At 34.4% G+C, this 19,908-nt stretch overlaps 1 protein-coding gene, 1 long non-coding RNA gene and 1 pseudogene across 5 annotated transcripts; all 3 read right to left on the bottom strand.

Annotated features, from left to right (window-relative positions):
- Positions 1-729: 729 nt before the first annotated feature.
- On the bottom strand, positions 730-1,771 carry LOC129315965 (uncharacterized). Its single transcript, XR_008594642.1, has 2 exons — positions 1,202-1,771; positions 730-1,171 (listed from the first exon to the last, which is right to left on the bottom strand). It is a non-coding gene; the product is annotated as an uncharacterized LOC129315965 (long non-coding RNA).
- Positions 1,772-1,998: 227 nt separating this feature from the next.
- On the bottom strand, positions 1,999-3,510 carry LOC129315964 (glycosyltransferase BC10-like; annotated as a pseudogene).
- Positions 3,511-11,929: 8,419 nt separating this feature from the next.
- Positions 11,930-15,046, bottom strand: LOC129316322 (probable receptor-like protein kinase At1g49730). Of its 4 annotated transcripts, none has more exons than XM_054960679.1 (7): positions 14,624-15,046; positions 13,985-14,240; positions 13,385-13,437; positions 13,231-13,298; positions 12,639-12,728; positions 12,426-12,486; positions 11,930-12,347 (listed from the first exon to the last, which is right to left on the bottom strand). In XM_054960679.1, exons 1-7 carry the CDS (start codon positions 14,691-14,693, stop codon positions 12,040-12,042), a joined length of 906 nt encoding a protein of 301 aa, XP_054816654.1. In that variant the 5' UTR covers positions 14,694-15,046; the 3' UTR covers positions 11,930-12,039. The 4 variants fall into 4 exon arrangements, with proteins under 4 accessions (XP_054816654.1, XP_054816653.1, XP_054816655.1 ...); XM_054960678.1 differs by having other exon boundaries at positions 13,385-13,440; positions 14,624-15,045; XM_054960680.1 differs by having other exon boundaries at positions 13,385-13,440; positions 13,985-14,450; positions 14,624-15,044.
- Positions 15,047-19,908: the final 4,862 nt, after the last annotated feature.

Here is a 19,908-nt window from a genome sequence, read left to right as displayed (position 1 = left end):
CGTGAGAATATGATCAACCATCCTATTGCATCTTAAAATCAATTATAAACTTAAAATCATATTTAAAAAAAATATATTAAAACTCTCATCATGCATGCCAAAAATAATTTTGAATCTAAAACTATGTTTTTTTTAAATATTCAAACACCTCTGTATATATAAAAATCAATTATAAATTTAAAAATATGATTAGTAAAATAATTTATATGATTTTTGGACAATTTTTTTAAAAAAATATAATTGAAATATAAATTAAAAAAGAAGTAATAATAACTAATGAACAACTATAATTTCAAGTTCATTATTAATTTTGATATATATGGAAGTGTTTAGATAATTTTTAGAAAATAATAATTTTAAGTTAATAATTTATTTTGACATATATAATATGCGTTTGGATATCTTTTGAAAATATAGTTTTAAATTTATAGTTAATTTTAATATGCAACAAAGATATTTGAATATATTTTCACAAAATTATAATTTACTTATTTTTAATTTTACTTTTCAATTAATTTTAATTTTAATTAAAATCAATCTCATTAATTAATTTTATAAATCAATACCTCATAACATAATTAATTATATTCAAAATCAATTATATTGGTCAATTTTTTCATAATCAATTATACTCGCATGAAATCCAAACACACATTTACTCTCCCGCATTGATTTCTTACCATTCCTTTCATAAACTCGGTTACAGCACCAATGATCGAACTCACGCAATGACTATAGAACGCAAGTGTTAATTAATTTTGGATATAAACAATGCTGGCGCGTAAGTTTGGAATAAAAGGGTGCGAGAGCACTTTACCCCAAAAAAGAAAAAAAGTGAGAGCAGCACCACTCTATAAAACATCTCATTCATGACTTGCATCGTCTTCTCTGGCTGCTCTTGCTCACTACTATTTTTCCTTATATCAACTATCCTACACTAGTCTAAAGTACCGCTTTTCCTTTGAACACAAGGAGTAATATCCGTTCTTTTTTTTTTCCTCCTTCGATTCCTCATTCCGTGTCTCACTTTCTCGGTTGGACTATTGTGGGCTATATATAGGTTGTGGGCTATTCATGCCTCTTCAAACTATATACGCCATATCAAGCTACTGCAAGCAACAGCACGCAAAACTAATTCGCCATACGTAAGTTTCTTCACCGATCTTAACACCTGCGAAATTTTCTTCACCGATCTTAACACCTGCGAAATTAGAAATCATAAATTTAGTTGAATCACGGTATATGATATAGAAATTTCACGGTCCTCTAAACATCCTAATATGGTTGGCGAGTGCTTGATGTGCGAATAGTTTTGTACACGGAGCAGAAGAAATAGAAAAACAGCCAGGAAAAAACCGACAGATAATGCCATGTGAATGCTTCTAGTTATATTCGCATGCATTGAACTTGGTTGTTGGTTTTTAGAACTATTGAGCATCAGCTCTGATTTCGATAAAGAAAATAACCAGAATAATGGATGCATGCTATTTTGACATTCATATTCTACAATGTCTCTTAACCCCATCAGAAAGTTTTGCATAGCACTCATGCCAAAAAGCAGTTCAGCATACAGTTTTCACACAAAGAGAGAATCCCATTCCCAGTAAAATATGTCACACTTGATATTCTAAAACCAGCAACCTGATCACTCCAATTTTCAACAGCCTCTCAACCCTCAACTGCTTTTAATTCCAGCCTCCGAACAAGACGACTTTTGACAATACGAACAAAAATGGAGCTACCAAAGAATAATAGACAGTAAGTGGAGGATAGAAGAGCACAAAACTTCCACCACCCGATTCTAATATACAATGGATATTAAAAGAAGGGCAAGATTGATAGACTTTTCAACAGCAAGGCAAGATTGATAGACTTTTCAAACAGAAAAAGTTTCCAACTCATTGAGCCCCCCACTCTGTAATGCCCAAACACCGAAAATATCGCCAACCAAATTAATGAAACAACAGAAGATAATACATCACTTACCAAAAGCATATTTCAGTCCTTGAAAATGACTGATTTAGCTAGACGCATCAATGGCTGCAAGCTATCAGGGGCAAATTTCGGGCAAATAAAAAAAGAATCTGACTGTTTGATTCCCTTAATCGATGAATGAGCTCCTTAGACACTTCGGAAGGCCGGTACGTGTAAGGGTGGCCATTCACTGTACCAGTCCAATTAACTCGCGTAAGCGTGTATTTGGTGCATCCATCGGCATCCGCCATCGATAACAAGGTAGGAAAATAATGTTTCCTCAGGGTAGCAGTCGTTGTAACAGGACAATTTGAATTTCCTCCATAGGGTACGATCTTTGATCACCACCAACGCGTGTCGTCGGGTGAGCGCAAAAAACTGAGATCCCACACGAAATTGTTCGAAGGACACCTCCGGCATCATCGCAAATCGACCTCTGGCAATGTATCGCTTCCAAAGACGGGGCTCACTGGAGATTATTTCTATGAAACTCCTGTACCTCTTCCGAACACCCAGACGAGACAAGGGCGGAATCAGATTCAGGGGAGGATCAGATTCAGGGGAGGTCAGATCGAATGTAGAGGACACAAAAGGGAGCGGTACACGTATCTGAAAGAGTGAAGAGGTATACAGTATTGGGAGAGGACAACAAAGTAGGCATTTGCGGGGTCGTCGATGAGGGCAGTTGCCAGAAGTCGGCGCGTTGCAGAGATGAGATGGGTGACGCACGATAGGTTTCGCTTCGCTGGAACGGATCGCCCCGGAAAACACCACTGGTGGGGCGCGTGACGTTCACAGCGGGATCTGCATGGACGTAGATGTTGTAAAGATTGGTGGGGCGCCGTCGAAGAGCGATCCCAAAGAGGGGCCAAATGTAGGTCAGAATTGTGGAGGAAGAGAAGGCAAGCTTGAGCTTTGGATTTTTTGAGGAAGAAATGGAAAACTTTAGGTCAGAATTTGTGAGGAAGAGAAAGGCAAGCTTGAGCTTTGGATTTTTGAGGAAGAAAGACGGAAAACTTTGGAGGGATTTGTTGGCGCTGGAGGAAGATTGTGAAGCTGCGCGATTGAAGAGAGAGAGATCATCAAGTTCGTCGTCGAGGGAAATGGGGACGGAAGTGCGGCGAGGGGGAAGGACACGAGGGGCGAGTAAGTAGACGATGGCAGAGAAAGGAGAAGAGCGCAAGTGAGAACAAATGGGTTAGAGTACATTTGAACCAGCTAGAAGCAATGCTAGGGAAAGGAATCGATGGGGGAAGTGGAAGGAAAGGATGCGAAATTCGCGGGGGACGGATTGTGGGTCTTGGGATGAATGGTCTGCAAGTGTGAGAGGAAAGGCGGGAAAAAGTGGGGAATGTATGTGACCAGAAGGGGTCTGGAATTGTAGAAAATTCAGCGAAAGAAAATCGAAAGACTGGATCTGCTTCTCGGGACGGCCCTGGGGGAGCGCAGGAGGGAATTGAAAGTTGGAGGCAGCTTCTCGTTCTGTGAAATAGGCAAGGAGGGAGAAGGAGATGATGATGGGACACCATCACCCAAATCTCATCGGTGCAAGGGGGTAGGGCCGTGAGGTCTAGGTTTTTTTCCCCACCCTTAAAAAAAAAAAAAAATTCCACTTGAGGTGATACTGTTGGGCCAGTGTAAAATTAATTTTTTAAAACTGATACCTATAAAACATGTTTTAAAACAAAAATTTATAAATTATTTCAAAACATGTTTAAAAAAAAAAAAAAATTTGTTGAATTAACTTGCTTTACATAATTAATATTAACATAATTTTTTATATTAATTTAATATTATATTATAATTAAAATTAATTTAATAAAAATTTTGAATACAACCACAACAAATTAATAAAAGTAACATTAACAAACAGAAAAGTGTCAGATTGTTTAATGAATAGCTTGACTTTAAGTTTCAATTTTTATATTTTTACATTTTTAAAATAAAATAAACTATTATATATGATAAATTTTTTTTTGAAAATGTTATATTAATAATGATATAATTATTTTTTTTCAAGTAATATTAATAATTTAACTATTTTTTTGATTCATGAGAAAGTGATAATAGAAATTTCATACACAAAAACTAATGGGAATGCATGCTTTTTAAAGAACTCTAAAACTTTGCCAAAAATTTAAAAAAATCACTCTAAAACTAAAATGCAGAGACTCTTTTAACTCTTATATTTTAACCTGACTTTAATATTTTTTATAAATCATGTTTTTAGCAGTTTGAATAAGGAGTATTAATTAATCGTATGAATGAAAATTTATCATATAAATAAAGATTTTGGTTATGTACCCAAAAAATAGACATTATTTAATTATTGTTGACATTAAATGATTTTAACATCAATACAATCCTTTTTTTTTTAATCTGAACATCAATACAATCCTCAAAGTCATCAATTATATAAAAACAAAAAAAATATAATAATATGATTTATCCTTTTTAATTGGAGTTTTTTTAGAAGAAAAGAAAAATCTAATTGAGCAAATCTCGTTCTATGCCTTTGTCAGTTTGTCTAAAGCATCTTCAGTGAGGATCTGTTGAAACTCAACTAGAGGAACTTCAAGGATGGTTCTTCGTCCAAGCACAATTTGCTTAAAAAAAGACTCTGTCATGATGATTCTCTCTAAAAACGTATGTGATCTCAACTATATCTAGTCTCTGTAGAAGTTTGTGGATCTTTCTCAGTAATCAGCATTTGCATTTTGATGAGAATAGTCATGATTTATCAAACTCACTGCTAGAAGGCAATCCACATCAAGCTTCACTTGCCTGTACCCTAGGTCCCATGCCAACTCAAAGCCCATCAACAATTTTCCAAATCTTTCCTTGCTGTACAGGCACTGATATTTCCGCAGAAAACCAGTGAGCAAGTCCCCTCCACATCTCATAAAAGTTAACAACTCAGGCTCTATTAGTTTCACCTTGTTTTTGAGTGAAAAACGAATTTCCTTCAAAACGAAGACCGTACATCAAGGAATTCAGTGTACACAAAATAGAAACCAGATTCTAAAAAAGAATGATTCGGTCATTAAGAGACCAAGTGCTACTTCTAGAAATTAGGTGGCGCATGTCATTGACTTTAACTGTGTGACTGGCTAGAGCCTTGACCTCGTTGATAAGACTAGATTTATTACAAAACAGTCTTCTATTTTTGGAGTTCCATAATTTCCAGCACACGAGACCAGAGGTGATATTCCAACTTCCAAGTAGAACTCCGCTTGGTAGGAGTTAGGTTGGTTTCCATCTAATTGTTAAAAGGATCAAAGAAGAAAGTTTGTTAGTTGTAGGTGATCTGCCTCGATTTTACAGTGTCATGGGCCCGTGGAATGGACATTTCCTTGAGACATGATTAAGATCTTCAGTAGCTCCCACACAAAAAGAACAAGTGGAATCTTGAGCCAGCCACAAAAACGCTATCTCACACTGAGCCTCGAGCCATTACCAAAGCCGAGTCCCATTTTGGATTGCTATATTCCCAATTAGATGGCATAGTCATTCTATATGTTGACTTAAAAGAACATTTACCATCGCTAAAGAGACTTTATTGACATCTACCAATTTCACCTTTCATCACCCCATCACCGTTTAGAGAAACCCAATTAGTCAATCCGGTTTCTTATAGACAATAACTCTTTCCTCCTCATGCACACACAACATCCTCTAGCTTGCTCCACTGCTTTCTCAGGGACTTGTCGCTAAACGCACTGAGAACTTTGATCTCTCGTCAAATTTGGTTAGCTTTTATGGTTTCTTGTGAAAAGATAGTTTTATCCCTTGCTTCCCATAGCTTCCAACAAGCATTGTTAACCCATGGGACGTTCTGTGCGTCCTAAATCTATCTCGAGTGAGGTTCCTTAGCATCCATCCGCGCTATCATCACCCATCTCAGATTGTCTTATACCTACAAAAAGAAGAGATCTCTTTTGAAGATATCCCAATTCCATGTTCCATCAAATTCAACCAAGTTTGAAACTGAGTGAGAGCTGGAGCACAGCCAGAAATTTTTATCAAGGGGAGCTAAGATTACATAATAAAAAACATTCATATAAAAAATTTTCAATAATTGGCTATTACAAAAAGAAATAACTTTTTTTAAAAAACCTTTCAATCTTAATCTTTTAACTTTTGATAAGTAATTTTGTAAAAGATATCAAATACATAACGTTCAAGGTATTTTAAGATTTTTATTACAATATTGACAAAATTTATTAGTAATTTTCATAATTTCTCTCATTAATGTAAAATGAAAAAAAATCAAATGATATCCATATTTTACAAGTATGTATAACATGACCTTATTGAAATAAGTAGGTCACGTGATAGCTATATTTTGTTGCGACTAATGGGTATATTTTAAATTTGAGTCATGCAAATAATACTAGTATTCAGAGCTATTCTACTATATATCGATCACACAATGACTCTCCAAGATTAAACAGATTTGTTTTGCAAAACTTAATAAGGGCACAAAATAATTGAGACTAGCAGAATAATACTTAGTAAGTGCAATACAACACAGAGTCAGAGGAGAGATTTGACTTGAAAATTCAAGAGTCTCGTACTATTTGACACCTCAGACTATATATAAGTGTAGCCACATGGATGACTTTAAAATAGCAATTAAGTACCAATTTTAAGGAAATAATAACTCATAAAGGCACATTATGTTCATGTTTTTTGAATGTTGAGGAGCTGTGGAGGTTACGACAATAAAAACAATCATTGAATATTAGTTTTGTCTTGTGCATGCGAGCCCACTTTTTTTTCAAGCCTATTTACTAGCCCACTTTCATTTCTTAACATATATGCATCAAAAGCTCTTCTCATGCGAGCAATATCAGACTTTCCTTTTGATACATTTACACAATCCACAACATATTTTCAAAATCTAAAAGAGTTGCACTATAAATTAAGCTAGAATTAAAATGAAAACATCGTCTCGTGTCTCATTGTAATGGTGTTAACTTAGCCTCTTCCTATCTAATCTCTTCATTTTCAACCAAATTGGCAATTTGAAATGTAAAAATATCTTGTAATTCATTATGTTTATAAGAAGAATACACAACATTAAAAATTATATTAAGTTTAAAAAAAAATGAATGTACATCAACTACTTCTTTACAAGCAACAAAAATAGCTATTTATAATGATATTTTTAGGGACTGAGAATATATGACTCTTATATTTTATTTTAAAAAATAAAAAATTATGGCCCCTGAGTCCACCCTATCTCTACCACATGAGAGAGCTCTTCTTTAGTGAAGTTGCAAAAAACCAATGACTTGAAAGGACCTAAATCACCAAACCCTTGCATGCATGGGGCTCATAATTCAACCAACCTTCCCATTACCAACGTCCTACTTAACACCTAACTTTGAGCTAGCCAGTTAAAAACCATAACGGATGGCACCTTCCAAGAAACTCTTTGTTCTTCCAAACCTATGCACAAATGACAGAAGAAGAAGATCAACTTGCTAGAAGCTCAAAGAAAGAATAAAAAAAAATAGAGAAGGTTATGACAATGAAGAGAATCTCCTTTAAGGCCACTAGCCAAAGTTTGGGCTCTAAGGAACTTATCATTCCAACTGGGAAATGTACCTTTATAGAAAAACTTAAAGGTATTAATAGGGATAAAGATACCTTGAATGAAGAATTAGAAGAAGAGGAAGGCAATAACTCTGATGAGGAGATGAATGACAACATCGCACCTTCAGAGCCCTAAGGAGCCAAATAATCAAATTATTAGGGATACAAACAAGATCTTTCCTACCTTTGTGTTTTTATCAAAATTTAAGAAAAGGCTTTACAGTCTTGGAAGAAGAAAGCCTTGATAATCAAGCTTTTAGATAGAAGCATTGTTTTCAAGGCGTTTGACACTCGTCTACAAGTAATGGAGGCTAAAAAAGGAGTCATTAGATTGATTAACATTGGTTTGGTTATTTTGTGGTTCAATTTATCGAAAAAGGAAGACTAATTTCAAGCACTCACGGGTGAAACTTTAATGATTTATGACTACTATTTGATGGTTATGCCTTGGGAACTAAGAATCAATCCCTAACATGCAACTACTGATAAGGTAAGATGTTGGGTCCAGGTGCCAAGAGTTTTCCTTGAGTATTATGACAATGAGGCTCTTACTCTTATCGGTAATAGAATTGGCTCAACAATCAAAGTTGATCTACACATGGCATGTCAACTCACAGGCTACTTTGCAAGAAGAATATGCATCCTAGACTCCTAGTTGATCTGAATAAATGAGTTAGGTTTTTTTTGGACGGGAAAGGTTACATTTAGAATACAAAGGATTACATATGCTTTGCACTAACTTTGTATTTACGGGCACAGATAAGATGTTTGCCTATTAAAAAAATCACACATTCCTCAAGGGGATCTGAATAAATGAGTTAGGTTTTTTTGGACGGAAAGGTTACCATTTAGAATACAAAGGATTACATATGCTTTGCACTAACTTTGTATTTACGGGCACAGATAAGATGTTGCCTATAAAAAAATCACACATTCCTCAAGGGACGAGACAGAGCATTCCATCAATGGTGAAAGTCAAGGAAAAGAGAATACCCAATTGGCCTCTGTTATTCATAAGTAATGGTCTATTGTAGAAACCATGAAAGCAACGAAAAAGAAAAGAAAAATGGTCGAGTCTTCTTGTCGGGATCCTTTCGGCTCCTGTTTTGGTGTGCTTGTAGAAGAGGAGCAGATGCTTGTACTCAAGGATTAAGGAGTTGTACATTTTATAGCCATGCATGAAAATGTAATTGGGGGGCCACCGAACATTAGCAAATTAAAGAAAACATAAAATGGGGTGTTATTGCTGCGCACAATGAGATCATTCTACAAATGGCGAGCTAACTAGAAGAGTAGATTGAGAAGGTATAACAAAAAGGTGGTTTTACTAAACGCACAGAGAAAGGATAAGGGATATGATTAAGCAAAACAAAAGTAAAAAGGTTCTTATGCGTGCGTGGATAGTAGTGAAAGATGGACGCATTAATAATGCCCATTCCCATAAAAAGTCTCCTCTCAGCCTGATACAGAAGGACATGGAAGCTTCCCTTACTCTAGCTAATCCTGAGGAGGAGCTCAAATAAAATTTGAATCCAACTGAAAGCCATGGGCCGAGCCCCTAGATTCTATTCAACCAAGCCCAACATTATGCAATAAATCCCTTGATTCTATAGTTCCTAAAATTGAATTTCCTTTAATGGGCTTCTAGTTTTTTTCAATTATTAAATTATTTTAATGATTAATCTAATTTACAAGAATGTAAGGGGCGCCTGTGGCAAAGGGCTTCTCAGAAATCTCAAAGTGGTTCTTGATGGGCTGAAACCTAATTTACTCACTTTAGCAGTGTTAGCATCTAAAATTTTATATCATTTTATCATATTTTTCTTAGATTTTAATATATTTGGTTTAATTATGTATATTTTAACTGTCCAAAATGTGTATTTTATTTTGGTTTTGCATATTCACATTAGTTTGATATTTTGGGCTAAATTATGTTATTTTAGTTTAAGATTTGATTAGTTACATTTATGGACCTTTGTTGATGTTTTCGAAAGGCTTTTGGATGGTAAATCAAATGCATAAAAGGTTAAGTTTCATTAATAGTGAAAATAATGCAAAGTTATCTTAAAATCGCAACTTTTATTGCTGTCAATAAAATATTTCATTTTATTTATTTAAAAATGCTTGGGTGGGATGGATATATGCTAAGAGCTCAACCCATAACACATTTTTCTCACTTTAAGATACGTTTTGAGTTTGATTGTATTAGGGTTTGGGCATTAAAAGAGCTTGGAGCAAGAGATTGGAGTTTTGAAGACATTTAAAACTCGTTTTCTTTGGTTTTTTTTTTCTACTCCTCTTCCCTTTCTCTCTTATAATCTGAAATAGGTCCAAGCAACAAGCACAGCTGGACGAATGATCAAGTAAAAGTTTTGGAGGCCGTTCTGCCACTTAGGCCTTCAACACGATTGACGGACATGGAGCTGGACGAATGTGAGGAGACTACACTCCATGATGTCAATTTGGAGGAGGAGATGGGGAGGAAGCAACAAGCACAGCAGGAGGCATATGATGAGGGTGAGGATATGCATGGTGGTGCTCAGAGAGTGCAATGTGCCCAGCAGTGATGAATTTGCGGGAGTAGAGTCAAAGATATGAATGATGCCAATAACTTTTGGTCATAATGCGAAGCGAATTGTCTAAGGAAATTGAAGAGTAAGTACCTGGAAGTTTTTTCCACCCTTGGGCAATATTTCCATTTTAACATTCTTAATATACCCTTTTTCTTGGATAGCCTAGATATCATCTTTCTCTCTTAGGCCTCCAAAAGTTATGGGCCTTTGCTGATGGTTGTACCATGGGTGAATTGCATGTCTTTACCAGCTTCCGCTAACATTTCCATTCACTAAAGCCAGAGCATTAGTTTATATTCTATTTTCGCATGTCAATTTACAACATTATAGAGGGTTTCGTGTGGATGTTGGTTGTAATTACTGTTGTATGCCCCAGCATTGTCCCCCCCCTTTTGGGTCAAAAGAATATCCTAGCATAGCATTGTTAATGTCGTGCTTGTTTTATGTTTTCAAATCCTTTTCTTGGCAGCATCAATTAAAACTGGTGAAGAAAGAACAAAATGCTGATCTATAATGCATCTTTGCCTTTTTCTGTGAGCCAAGGGAATCAGTACGACCTGGCATATGGGATCATAAGGATTCAGGATATCTTTTATTAAAAATCTGTCTTCTGTTGAGCATTTACATCCCAATACAAGATTTGCTATAACCCATTAGAAGATATTTGCGGATTGATGTAGCGACTAGAGCCGTTGTTCAATATCTCACAATTGCTGGAGCATGTCGAAGATGAATCTGTCTGTCATGGCCCCTGTTGTTCTTGAACATGCAAGACAAGCGCTGCGAAATTGAATCTTGTAGCCGCTAGAGCAGTTGGCAATTGTCGGATCCAGGCAGAGAGAAAATCGATACTTAGGTTCACATTATTGTTAATTGTCTTCGGATGCGATTCCTTTGCCTCCTGGCTTCTGCCTCGCCAACTGCAAAGTATATATTTTCCATGATTTGTCTAGATCTATTGAAACATCTACCCATGATTATTTTAAGCATCTGCAAACCATTTGGGGAGACCGACTGATCATAAACTCTGGTGTCTGCATGCATCTGAAGCACTCTTCTAGCAAGAAGCCCCTTGGCTACTTTTGGTTGAATATCGGCGGTTCATGTTTGAAGATCTCTCTACCTGTGAAAGTGTTACTGCAAGGTTTTCCTCAAGAAAAGCTTATGTAATGCAATGAAAGAAATTTGACTTGCCTTTGATTAATTACTTACGGGATATATTTGTATGTGTCAAAAAGAAATAGCTAATTGATAACCAACACCTTTTTAAAAAAAAAAAAAAATTTATCTTCTTAGGCATCAGACTAGCATTTGAACTTGGGACCTCAGACTCTTTAAGGGCCTACCATGAAGAGCGATGCTGCCAGTGTTATAACTTGTAGCCAACACTTGACATCATGTAATGTAAGCTTCTTTATATTTGCTTTGAAATTGACGAGTACCCTGGGGCAAGAAAAGGGGGAGGGGTATTAGATGAATGATATCTTGGTCGACCAGGCCCAGCCAACTCAACCAGGAAGCAGGATCGTTTCCTCTGGGCACTCGTGACTACTTCGTTTTCGTTTAGATAGCTACTGTTGCATATGAAACGCACTTAGAAAAGGAAAGGGGGTAAAAAAAGGTTCCCTTCTTTCCACTGTTTACTTTCACTTCCCATCACTGTCACTGGACACTTCCCCCTTCGTATCTATTTACATCTCGCGAGTTTCTGTCCATATTCTCCATTTAACTCCAAATGAGTATCTGTACCCCCACAAGGCAACGAAATCGATTCTCCAAGAGGCAAGAAAAGGCGAATTTATATTGTTATTCACAACCGGGAGGGGAGTTCGAAATATTCTCCCAAACTCCCAAGAACCATTAAGGTTTTCAAACAGAGGGAAGTCCAACCTTAGTCACGTGGGATATCCACCTTCTGTTGAAGATATCGTAATAATTGGGGGATTGTAAATACAGGCTTGTCCCTTGATTTGATACATAACTTCGCAACAGCTAGAAGGGTTTTTAACTCCCCAGAATTGTAGTTGTCGCCAAGATCAGGGTCTACCATCTTATGAATGGTACTGTAGAAACGTGATTCCTGGATCCATTCTATTAGATCGGAACCTTCCATCTCTGATGACTGGCCAGTGACAAGCTCCAGGATGAAAACTCCCAATTGGAATATTATGCTACCACTTTTCTGCCTCGCGCTGTCATCTGAAATGAATTAGGTCGGTAATGAGACCGCTAATGGTATGTGAGCATGTCAGCTAGAGTATTCTACAGAGAATTTACCTCTTGAATTCGGCATCATAACGGGATTTCCAACACAAGTAAGAAGGCCGAAATCAGATAGCTGTGAACACCGAAGGAAATGTCATTTGATGGTGAACAACATTTCTTAGTTTGAGTATATTTTTTAATTTGCCCTTTTGGCATGTCTGCAAGACCGAATTAGTATCCGCGAAAAGGAGAGAGTTTGCCGCAAGATAAAAAAGTTTTCCTTACTTTAGCTGTAAAATTATCGTCTAACATGATATTGCCAGAGCTGATGGAGACATGGCATAATGGTTGTTCAATGAAGAGAAACAAGTATTCCTGCATCACAATAGTCATATAAGTAGCAGTGGCACGTGTCAAAATGAGATAATTGCTGGAAGATAATTGTAGCTTTTACCTTCCAGGTCTTTAATATTATTATTATTATCCTAGTTAAAACTAATGAACGAATGTAACTGACATGTTGAATCTCCATCCAAAGAATTAGTTCAATAATCTGTCAATGATCTTAAACTCTCTCCATTTCGAAGAGTATCACAACAAATTCTTAGAATTCAACTAAAAAATAATTACCAATGTTAAAATTAAGAAGCTATGGTCTATTTGGCTTGCATCTACGTGTTTGGTGAGCATATCATGTTTATTTTTGGAAACCTCGGAAGACAATAAAATTCTTGGTTCTCCAATTAAGTCGCCTTAAAATCTGAGGAAGAATAAAGGTGTCATGTATGCAGTGCAGTAATATGGCAAGCTAAAAAGCTTGGAACTTATGGACATGCTTGTATAATATGGAGTGATTGATCGCGATTGTAGAGCTTACCAGGGCAGCCACAACATCAAGAGCTATCTGCAACCTTGTCCTCCAGTTTAAGGGTGTTTTCAGGGGATCTGCCATCATTCAATCAACAAAACAATATCAAAATAGTGCAAACATCATTATGATGCTCCCCAAATTTCCACTTTTCTGACGTTACCATTTAGATGTTCCTTCAAGCTTCCATTCTCTATGCTGTCAAAAATAAGCAACCTGCTGATATACCCATGTTAAAAATCGTCAGACTTATTTATATTTTACATTAACGGTGGTCCGTACATGATTAAGATGGTGTTTAGAACACAGAAAGCAACGAAAGGATTCCCATTCATTCGTCAACATGTGACTGCAAGTATCTATAAGCACCTCACTTGCCACTAAGTAGTGGCAAGACTCGTGTCAGGTAAGAATCCTAATGGCAACCTCAAATGCCACGGCTATGGTTGTGGCTCAACTGGCTAGCAATTCATAATTCGTGGATGCATAATCCATTATGAACAGCGATTGAACGTGAAAGTATGCTTCAAGAGGGAAGGATTGGAGACTCGGTTTAAGAAATATGCTGCTAAGAACAATTTGGTCCACCTCACTAGAAAATATTAAACATAAGCCTCGGCATACTTGGAAGAAAACTTTAGTTACTGACAATTACCACTTCTGTTCTGATCATGAGCATGGCGAAAGTGGAATAAAAACAATGCCATGTATATAACTAAACAGGTGATTATGTGAAGCGGAAGATAGTCTTACAGGCACAAACCTCTTATGTCTCATGGAAAATCCTTTGAGTGACAAAAGGTGTCGATGATGCAAGCGGCCCAAGAATTGCACTTCGCTGTAGAAAATGTCATCTGCTTGATCAAAATCCTTTATTTCTTTCACCAAAGAAACGCTACCGTCCTCAAATTTGGCCATGTATGCAGCAACTTGAGAATTGCTATAGATGATTCTGTGAAAACCATCCGTTGCTCTTTTAACATCCTTGTACGAAAGTCGCCTCATAAAGTATATCTGATCTGAATTCAGGGCTTAAACAAGTTCAATGCTAACGCCTAGAAAGTCTGAACTTCTATACCTCTAATATCTAATAAAACCAGAAAGCCCCCTGTTTTAATCAACCATCGGAGTAAATTTTCATTTTTTACTTTTGGCCAAACCATTGGAGTAAATTAATATAGATATTTTCAGAATTACTAAATACTGCAACTTCCAGACTCCATTTCACCCTGCAAAACAAAACTTTTAGAGCAATTAAAGCATACCATCTTCAGATCAGCCAAAAATATGATCGAACTAGCACAAGGTGATAGTGCCTGAGTTCGTACAAGTTGATAAAGTTAAGAGAGGGCGGAAATTAAAGATGGAAATAAAGGAAGAAATTGAAGGAAGATTCGGTTACCAGAGCGAGATCGGCGAAGCCATTCAAGAAGGCGGCGGCGCAGCTTGCGGATCAAGGGATCCATTGGCATGAAAAAGGAAGGTTAACAGCAGTGAGCATGAAGATAACACCGTGAAATTCCATTCCTTATTATAAAGACTACTTTTATAGAACAAATCTGCAGAATCTTTTCACCTTCGTGGTGAGAGAGAGACAAAGAATGATGAAGGACCGAAGGTGGGTCAGTAACGGATTAGTCGGTAAAAAAACTACCAACGTCACTCTATAGGTTCCATTTCGTTGACGGTGAAGACGTTCAGTTGATAAACTTGACAGAGCTAGTTACAAAAGGAGCAAGAATAAAAGGCATTTTTATGGCTTACAATAAAACGGCGTTGTCGTTTACGGGCGAGGTCAGTTCGTGATGATTTTGGTTGCAGGCTTGCAGCTGCAGTGCTGCACAATGAGCCTGATGACGGCGATTTGGCAAATTTAAGCTGCCTTGCAATTAAATGATAATTTGTCAACGATTGAACCATGCAATTGGCAGAAGTTTTGCCATCAATTGCACGGTTTCCAATTCCTTGAACATAAAGTTAATGGAAAGATTATGTAAATTTATTTGTATATTTATAAAATTGTGTTGTAAATCTAAGGGATAGATTTGTAAATATTAAAATACTATCTTTTTAAATTTACTTATGGACTAAAAGATGCCACATGCATGCATAAAAAATTAGGAGAAATTTTCGTGCCTGTTTGGATAAGGAAAAAACGGGCGTTTTGGACCCAAAATCGATTTTTTTTTGTCAATCTATCCAAACAGTCGAAAATGATTAAAAATCAATTCTAGGCCAAAACGCGCATTTTTCCCGAAGCTCCCTTCGTCCGCTTTGCCAAAAGTTTGTCAAAAACGTTGGGAAAAATTACAAAAACAGGCCCAGGAAAAAATTACAAAGAAAGCACATAATTTAATAAAAATAAAATTAAAACTCTCTTCTTTTTCTTTTTTTTTCTTAATAAAATTTAAACTTTATATATTTAAAAAATTAATATTTAATATTTAAAAATTAAATTATATATTTAAAAATTAATTTTGATTAAATTATCTAAATATATTCAATTCTGTTAAAATCAATTTTAAAAAAACAATATCCAAACAGATTACGTTATAACATAATTAATTATGATTAAAATCTACCACTTAATCAATTATTTTCATAATCTATTATACCCAACTGAAATCCAAACAGACCCTTCTTCTTTTTTTCCCCCTCTTCTTCCTTGTTTGTCTCCGGTCATTATGTGGGCGCAAATATATGTTTAATTATGTTTGGTTATGGCTTTATAGAACGCGACTCTCACGTTAAATTCAATATATAATCTAATTTTAATAGGTCATTACATATTATAATTGTTTTAATTTTTTTATTTTAGCAAACTTCACGTCTTAGATTAAATAAAATATATTTACAATAGTTGAATAAAAATAATAGAATAGATTCTGGTATTTGTTGCTTGTGTCTCATCGGATCTTTTATAGAATAAGAGTATATGCATTAAAACATGAAATCTAGAAGGCCTTAATGTAACATAGGATGAAGTAATTGAAGGAAAAAAGAAATAAAAGCCATACATGTAAAACTTACAAAATAATAAATTTCATTATTGGGTCTCTCTTTTTTTTAATTCTAATGAAATATAATTTAAACCGTCTTAGTTATTCTTATAAAAAAAACAGAAAACTTATTATATTAAACCATTTTGTGAGTTCAAAAAAAAAAAAAAGCAAGACTAGTTAAGTTGTTGATTATCATTAAACATACCTTCCCTTATCTCATTGCTCCATCATTGCCTTGTTTATTATCCAACCCCAACATAGCCACAGTGCCTTTACAAGGCAAAGCAAAGTCACAATTAGTCATCTCCCTAAAAATAAAATTGACACGCATATTGTATTAATATTCCAAATAATAATAATTAAACAAGATGTTTAAGTAGATTGCCATTAACATAATAATTAGTTCCTGAATCTATCTAAGTCAAGTTCAACTACTCCAATACTGCACAAAGGACAAGAAAGGCGATGAGATTTGTATGAAAGGGGATCGGTTACCTAGTGTACAATTAATAATTGCATAAAATGTAGCGCTTTATATGAAACTAATTAGAAATAGATCAATGAAACTCATGAGAAATAAAGTAGAAAGTGAGATTAAACACTTATTCACTGTGCCAACGTATTTTTGCAAACACAAAATCAAGACAAAAAAAATATAAATACAGTTTGTATTGATTTAAAGAGCTTATAATCTAATGAATTTTATAAAAAATATTACAATACATAGTCTCTCCCTCATCTAAAACATGGGCATACTTTTCACATAGCTTTGCCAAAAATCATGTGGCTTTAGTTATTCATGAGTCATTAAAAAAGGCCTTTCTAAAAATTTGTTGCATTTAAATAAAAAAACCACTTGCAAGATTTATTGCTCATGCGCTAAATGTATAATAAATTATTTTTAACAAAAACTTGTTAAATTTTACCGTGCTTTTGGTCATACTAAAAATATAAACATCTTATTTTATTTATGAACTTATTATTCATGGAAAAATTAAAAGGTCATTTGGAAACAGCATAAATAAAAAATATGTTACTGTGATATTATAAAAATATAATATAAAATATGCTAATTTGCTAATATGATATCATAAATAAAAAATACGACAAAATAATATTATAAAAATATAATATAAAATTTTTAAAATTAAAAGATAACAATGCTCTGAAACTTTTTTGTAAATAGTATCTAGCATCCTTTTTTTTTTGTTTAAAGTAATTTTGCCTCAAAATTTTAAAAAAGGGAACAATTTTGCTTTATCATTAGTGTGACCCTTTATTTAATCGTTACCTTCGCTTCTTGCCACTTGGCATTTTTTAAAACAAAAAAATGAAAAAAAAATATAATCCAGCCCAATTAATTATCTGCATGAGGCCGTGCCTAGCTTCAAGCCTTATCTGCATAAACACCATCAATTTCTTCTAGCTCAGTGCTTTCCGCCAACAATTTTCCACTTTGAATGCATAATCCGATTAGTAGTGTCACATCACATAATCTTCCATGGAGAACCAATCCTTTCCCAAAATAAATAAATGCATAAATAAATTTGATGCTGCTTTTAATAAGCTTTCACTTTGAACCAATCTTCTCTATTATATGCATTTACAAACCTTGGGCACAGTGAAACCAATCCCTCAGCCGAATGATTTCTTCCAGTCCAGTGCGTTCAGCTCCTCGCAAAATGATCTTTGCATTCCTCTAACAATTCTCATGTGACCTAAAAAGTCCCTAGTTGATTAATATCTATCAAACTTTCAAAAATCATAGCAACAAATTTTCAAAGTCCAAACTTTTATCAGCAACAATCAAAATCAATAAAACCAAAAAAAAAAAAAAAAGAGCATGGCAACTTGAACACAAACTCGGATCTGGAACATCACAAAATTCCCGAAGCCACCATCCCTCACTAGATCCAAACTCCGCTCATGAAGTTGCTTCTTCGCCGTTACTTCGTTGAAGCCGCCGCACCAAAATTGCAGATCGCTGTTCCAAATCAACTTCACCTATGCGGATCTATGCTCTACATCCGTCTACTTTGCAAGCACTGTCACTTGGCTCCAGTTCGCCCGTGTCATGGCAACTCGAGCCTGAGCTACTGGGTCATCTTCTTCATCTTTATTTATTTATTTGTTTTTTTTAATACAAGACCACGATAAAAATAATATAAAAAGACCGAGATCAAGTCATGTTAAAAGCATGAGCCTCCTACAGTTAAATAAAGTAATATTAAAATGTTCGCTTGAAGTTTTATAAGTTATAAAATCTGTGCAATGGTTAGTTTTTTTATAAATATAATCAAAAGTAATTTTTCAGTTTATCATAATAATATTTATGATGTTTTTAATGATTGTTGAAAGAGGGTGCCTATGGGTGAAGTTACATTTAGTAAGGGATAAAATCTTCATAAAATCAAAGTAGACATTAATTCTGGAATTCTTAACATTTAAATAAATGTTTAGTTTTTTCAAAATTTTTATAAGCTCAATTACTATGCCGAGTTGATAACTAATGTTTTCCAAAAATTCTTTAATCTAGTTATTCTTGTTGTTTTTTATAAGTCCTTTACACGCAGTTATATCATTAATGTCAAATCTAGCCCACCTAAGATTTAATGTACTCCATCTCCTTTGATGGCAAAAGTTTTGGGTGGAGGGTTGAGGTTGAAGGTAGAGAGACATTTTTTTCATCTTTTCAAATCGCTATTCCTAGATGAAGAGAGAGAAAGAGTAAGAGTATTTTATTTGTGTAGGCAAACTTGTGCAAAAAAAAAAAAAGACTTGTAAATAGACATGTAAAATTTACAAATGCCACATGTAAATTTGTTAAATTGAGTTATAAATCTAAGAAATAGACTTGTAAATATTAAAATACTTTTTAAATAAAATTACTTATAAATTTTATAATTTTATATAATATTTTACTTATAAATATTAAAGTATTGGTATTTTAAAAAAAACACACACACATAAAATGTTTAATTTTTTCCTTGACAGGTCAACATCAACAAGTGTCCTGTTGATGGGGTTGCAGACTATAGTGAGTCATGGAGAAGAGACATAAATCATTTCTATTAACATTATCAATACCAATTCAATAAAAATATAAAAAATAAAAGTAAGTTAAATTTTAAATATAACCTTCAAATAAAAAACAAAAAGCAAACAAACAGTATAATATTATTTTTTTGTTGTCTTTCCCTCTCTTACTTTTTAAGAATAATTTAAAAATTTTAATTTTAAACAAATTAATCCCATCAACTAATGACTTATAAAGTGAATCATATTATATTTTTAGAAGATGACCAATAAACAAGACTAGAGGTGTATATGTGATGTGATATTTTCAAGCAAAATTGATTACACCTTAGTTTTTGAATATTTTAATAAATTTTCAAAACATTTTAATTATTTTAAGAAAACTGAGATATATTGGTTATGTTGAAAAAAATACCCAATAAGATAGAATTAAAAAAAATTATTGACAAACAAATTTAACCCCATCATCTAATTTAACTAAAGTTTTTAAATTTTTGTAAAGTGGTTAAAATTATCCTTCACATATAGAACTAGAGATAGAGATGGTATCTCATTTCCTTTCATTTACTATTAGAATAGCATCTTTTTAAAAGTTCCATGTATATTTTTACGAGAAGTTTTGTAAAATGTTAAGAGTAGTTAATGTGTT

This window comes from Prosopis cineraria, unplaced genomic scaffold (assembly GCF_029017545.1).
Source record: "Prosopis cineraria cultivar Desert tree isolate PC_DT_omini unplaced genomic scaffold, ASM2901754v1 PC7, whole genome shotgun sequence".
Lineage (NCBI taxonomy): Eukaryota > Viridiplantae > Streptophyta > Magnoliopsida > Fabales > Fabaceae > Prosopis > Prosopis cineraria.
Note: the sequence above shows the minus strand (reverse complement) of the source record. Positions and strands in the feature narration are given on the sequence as shown.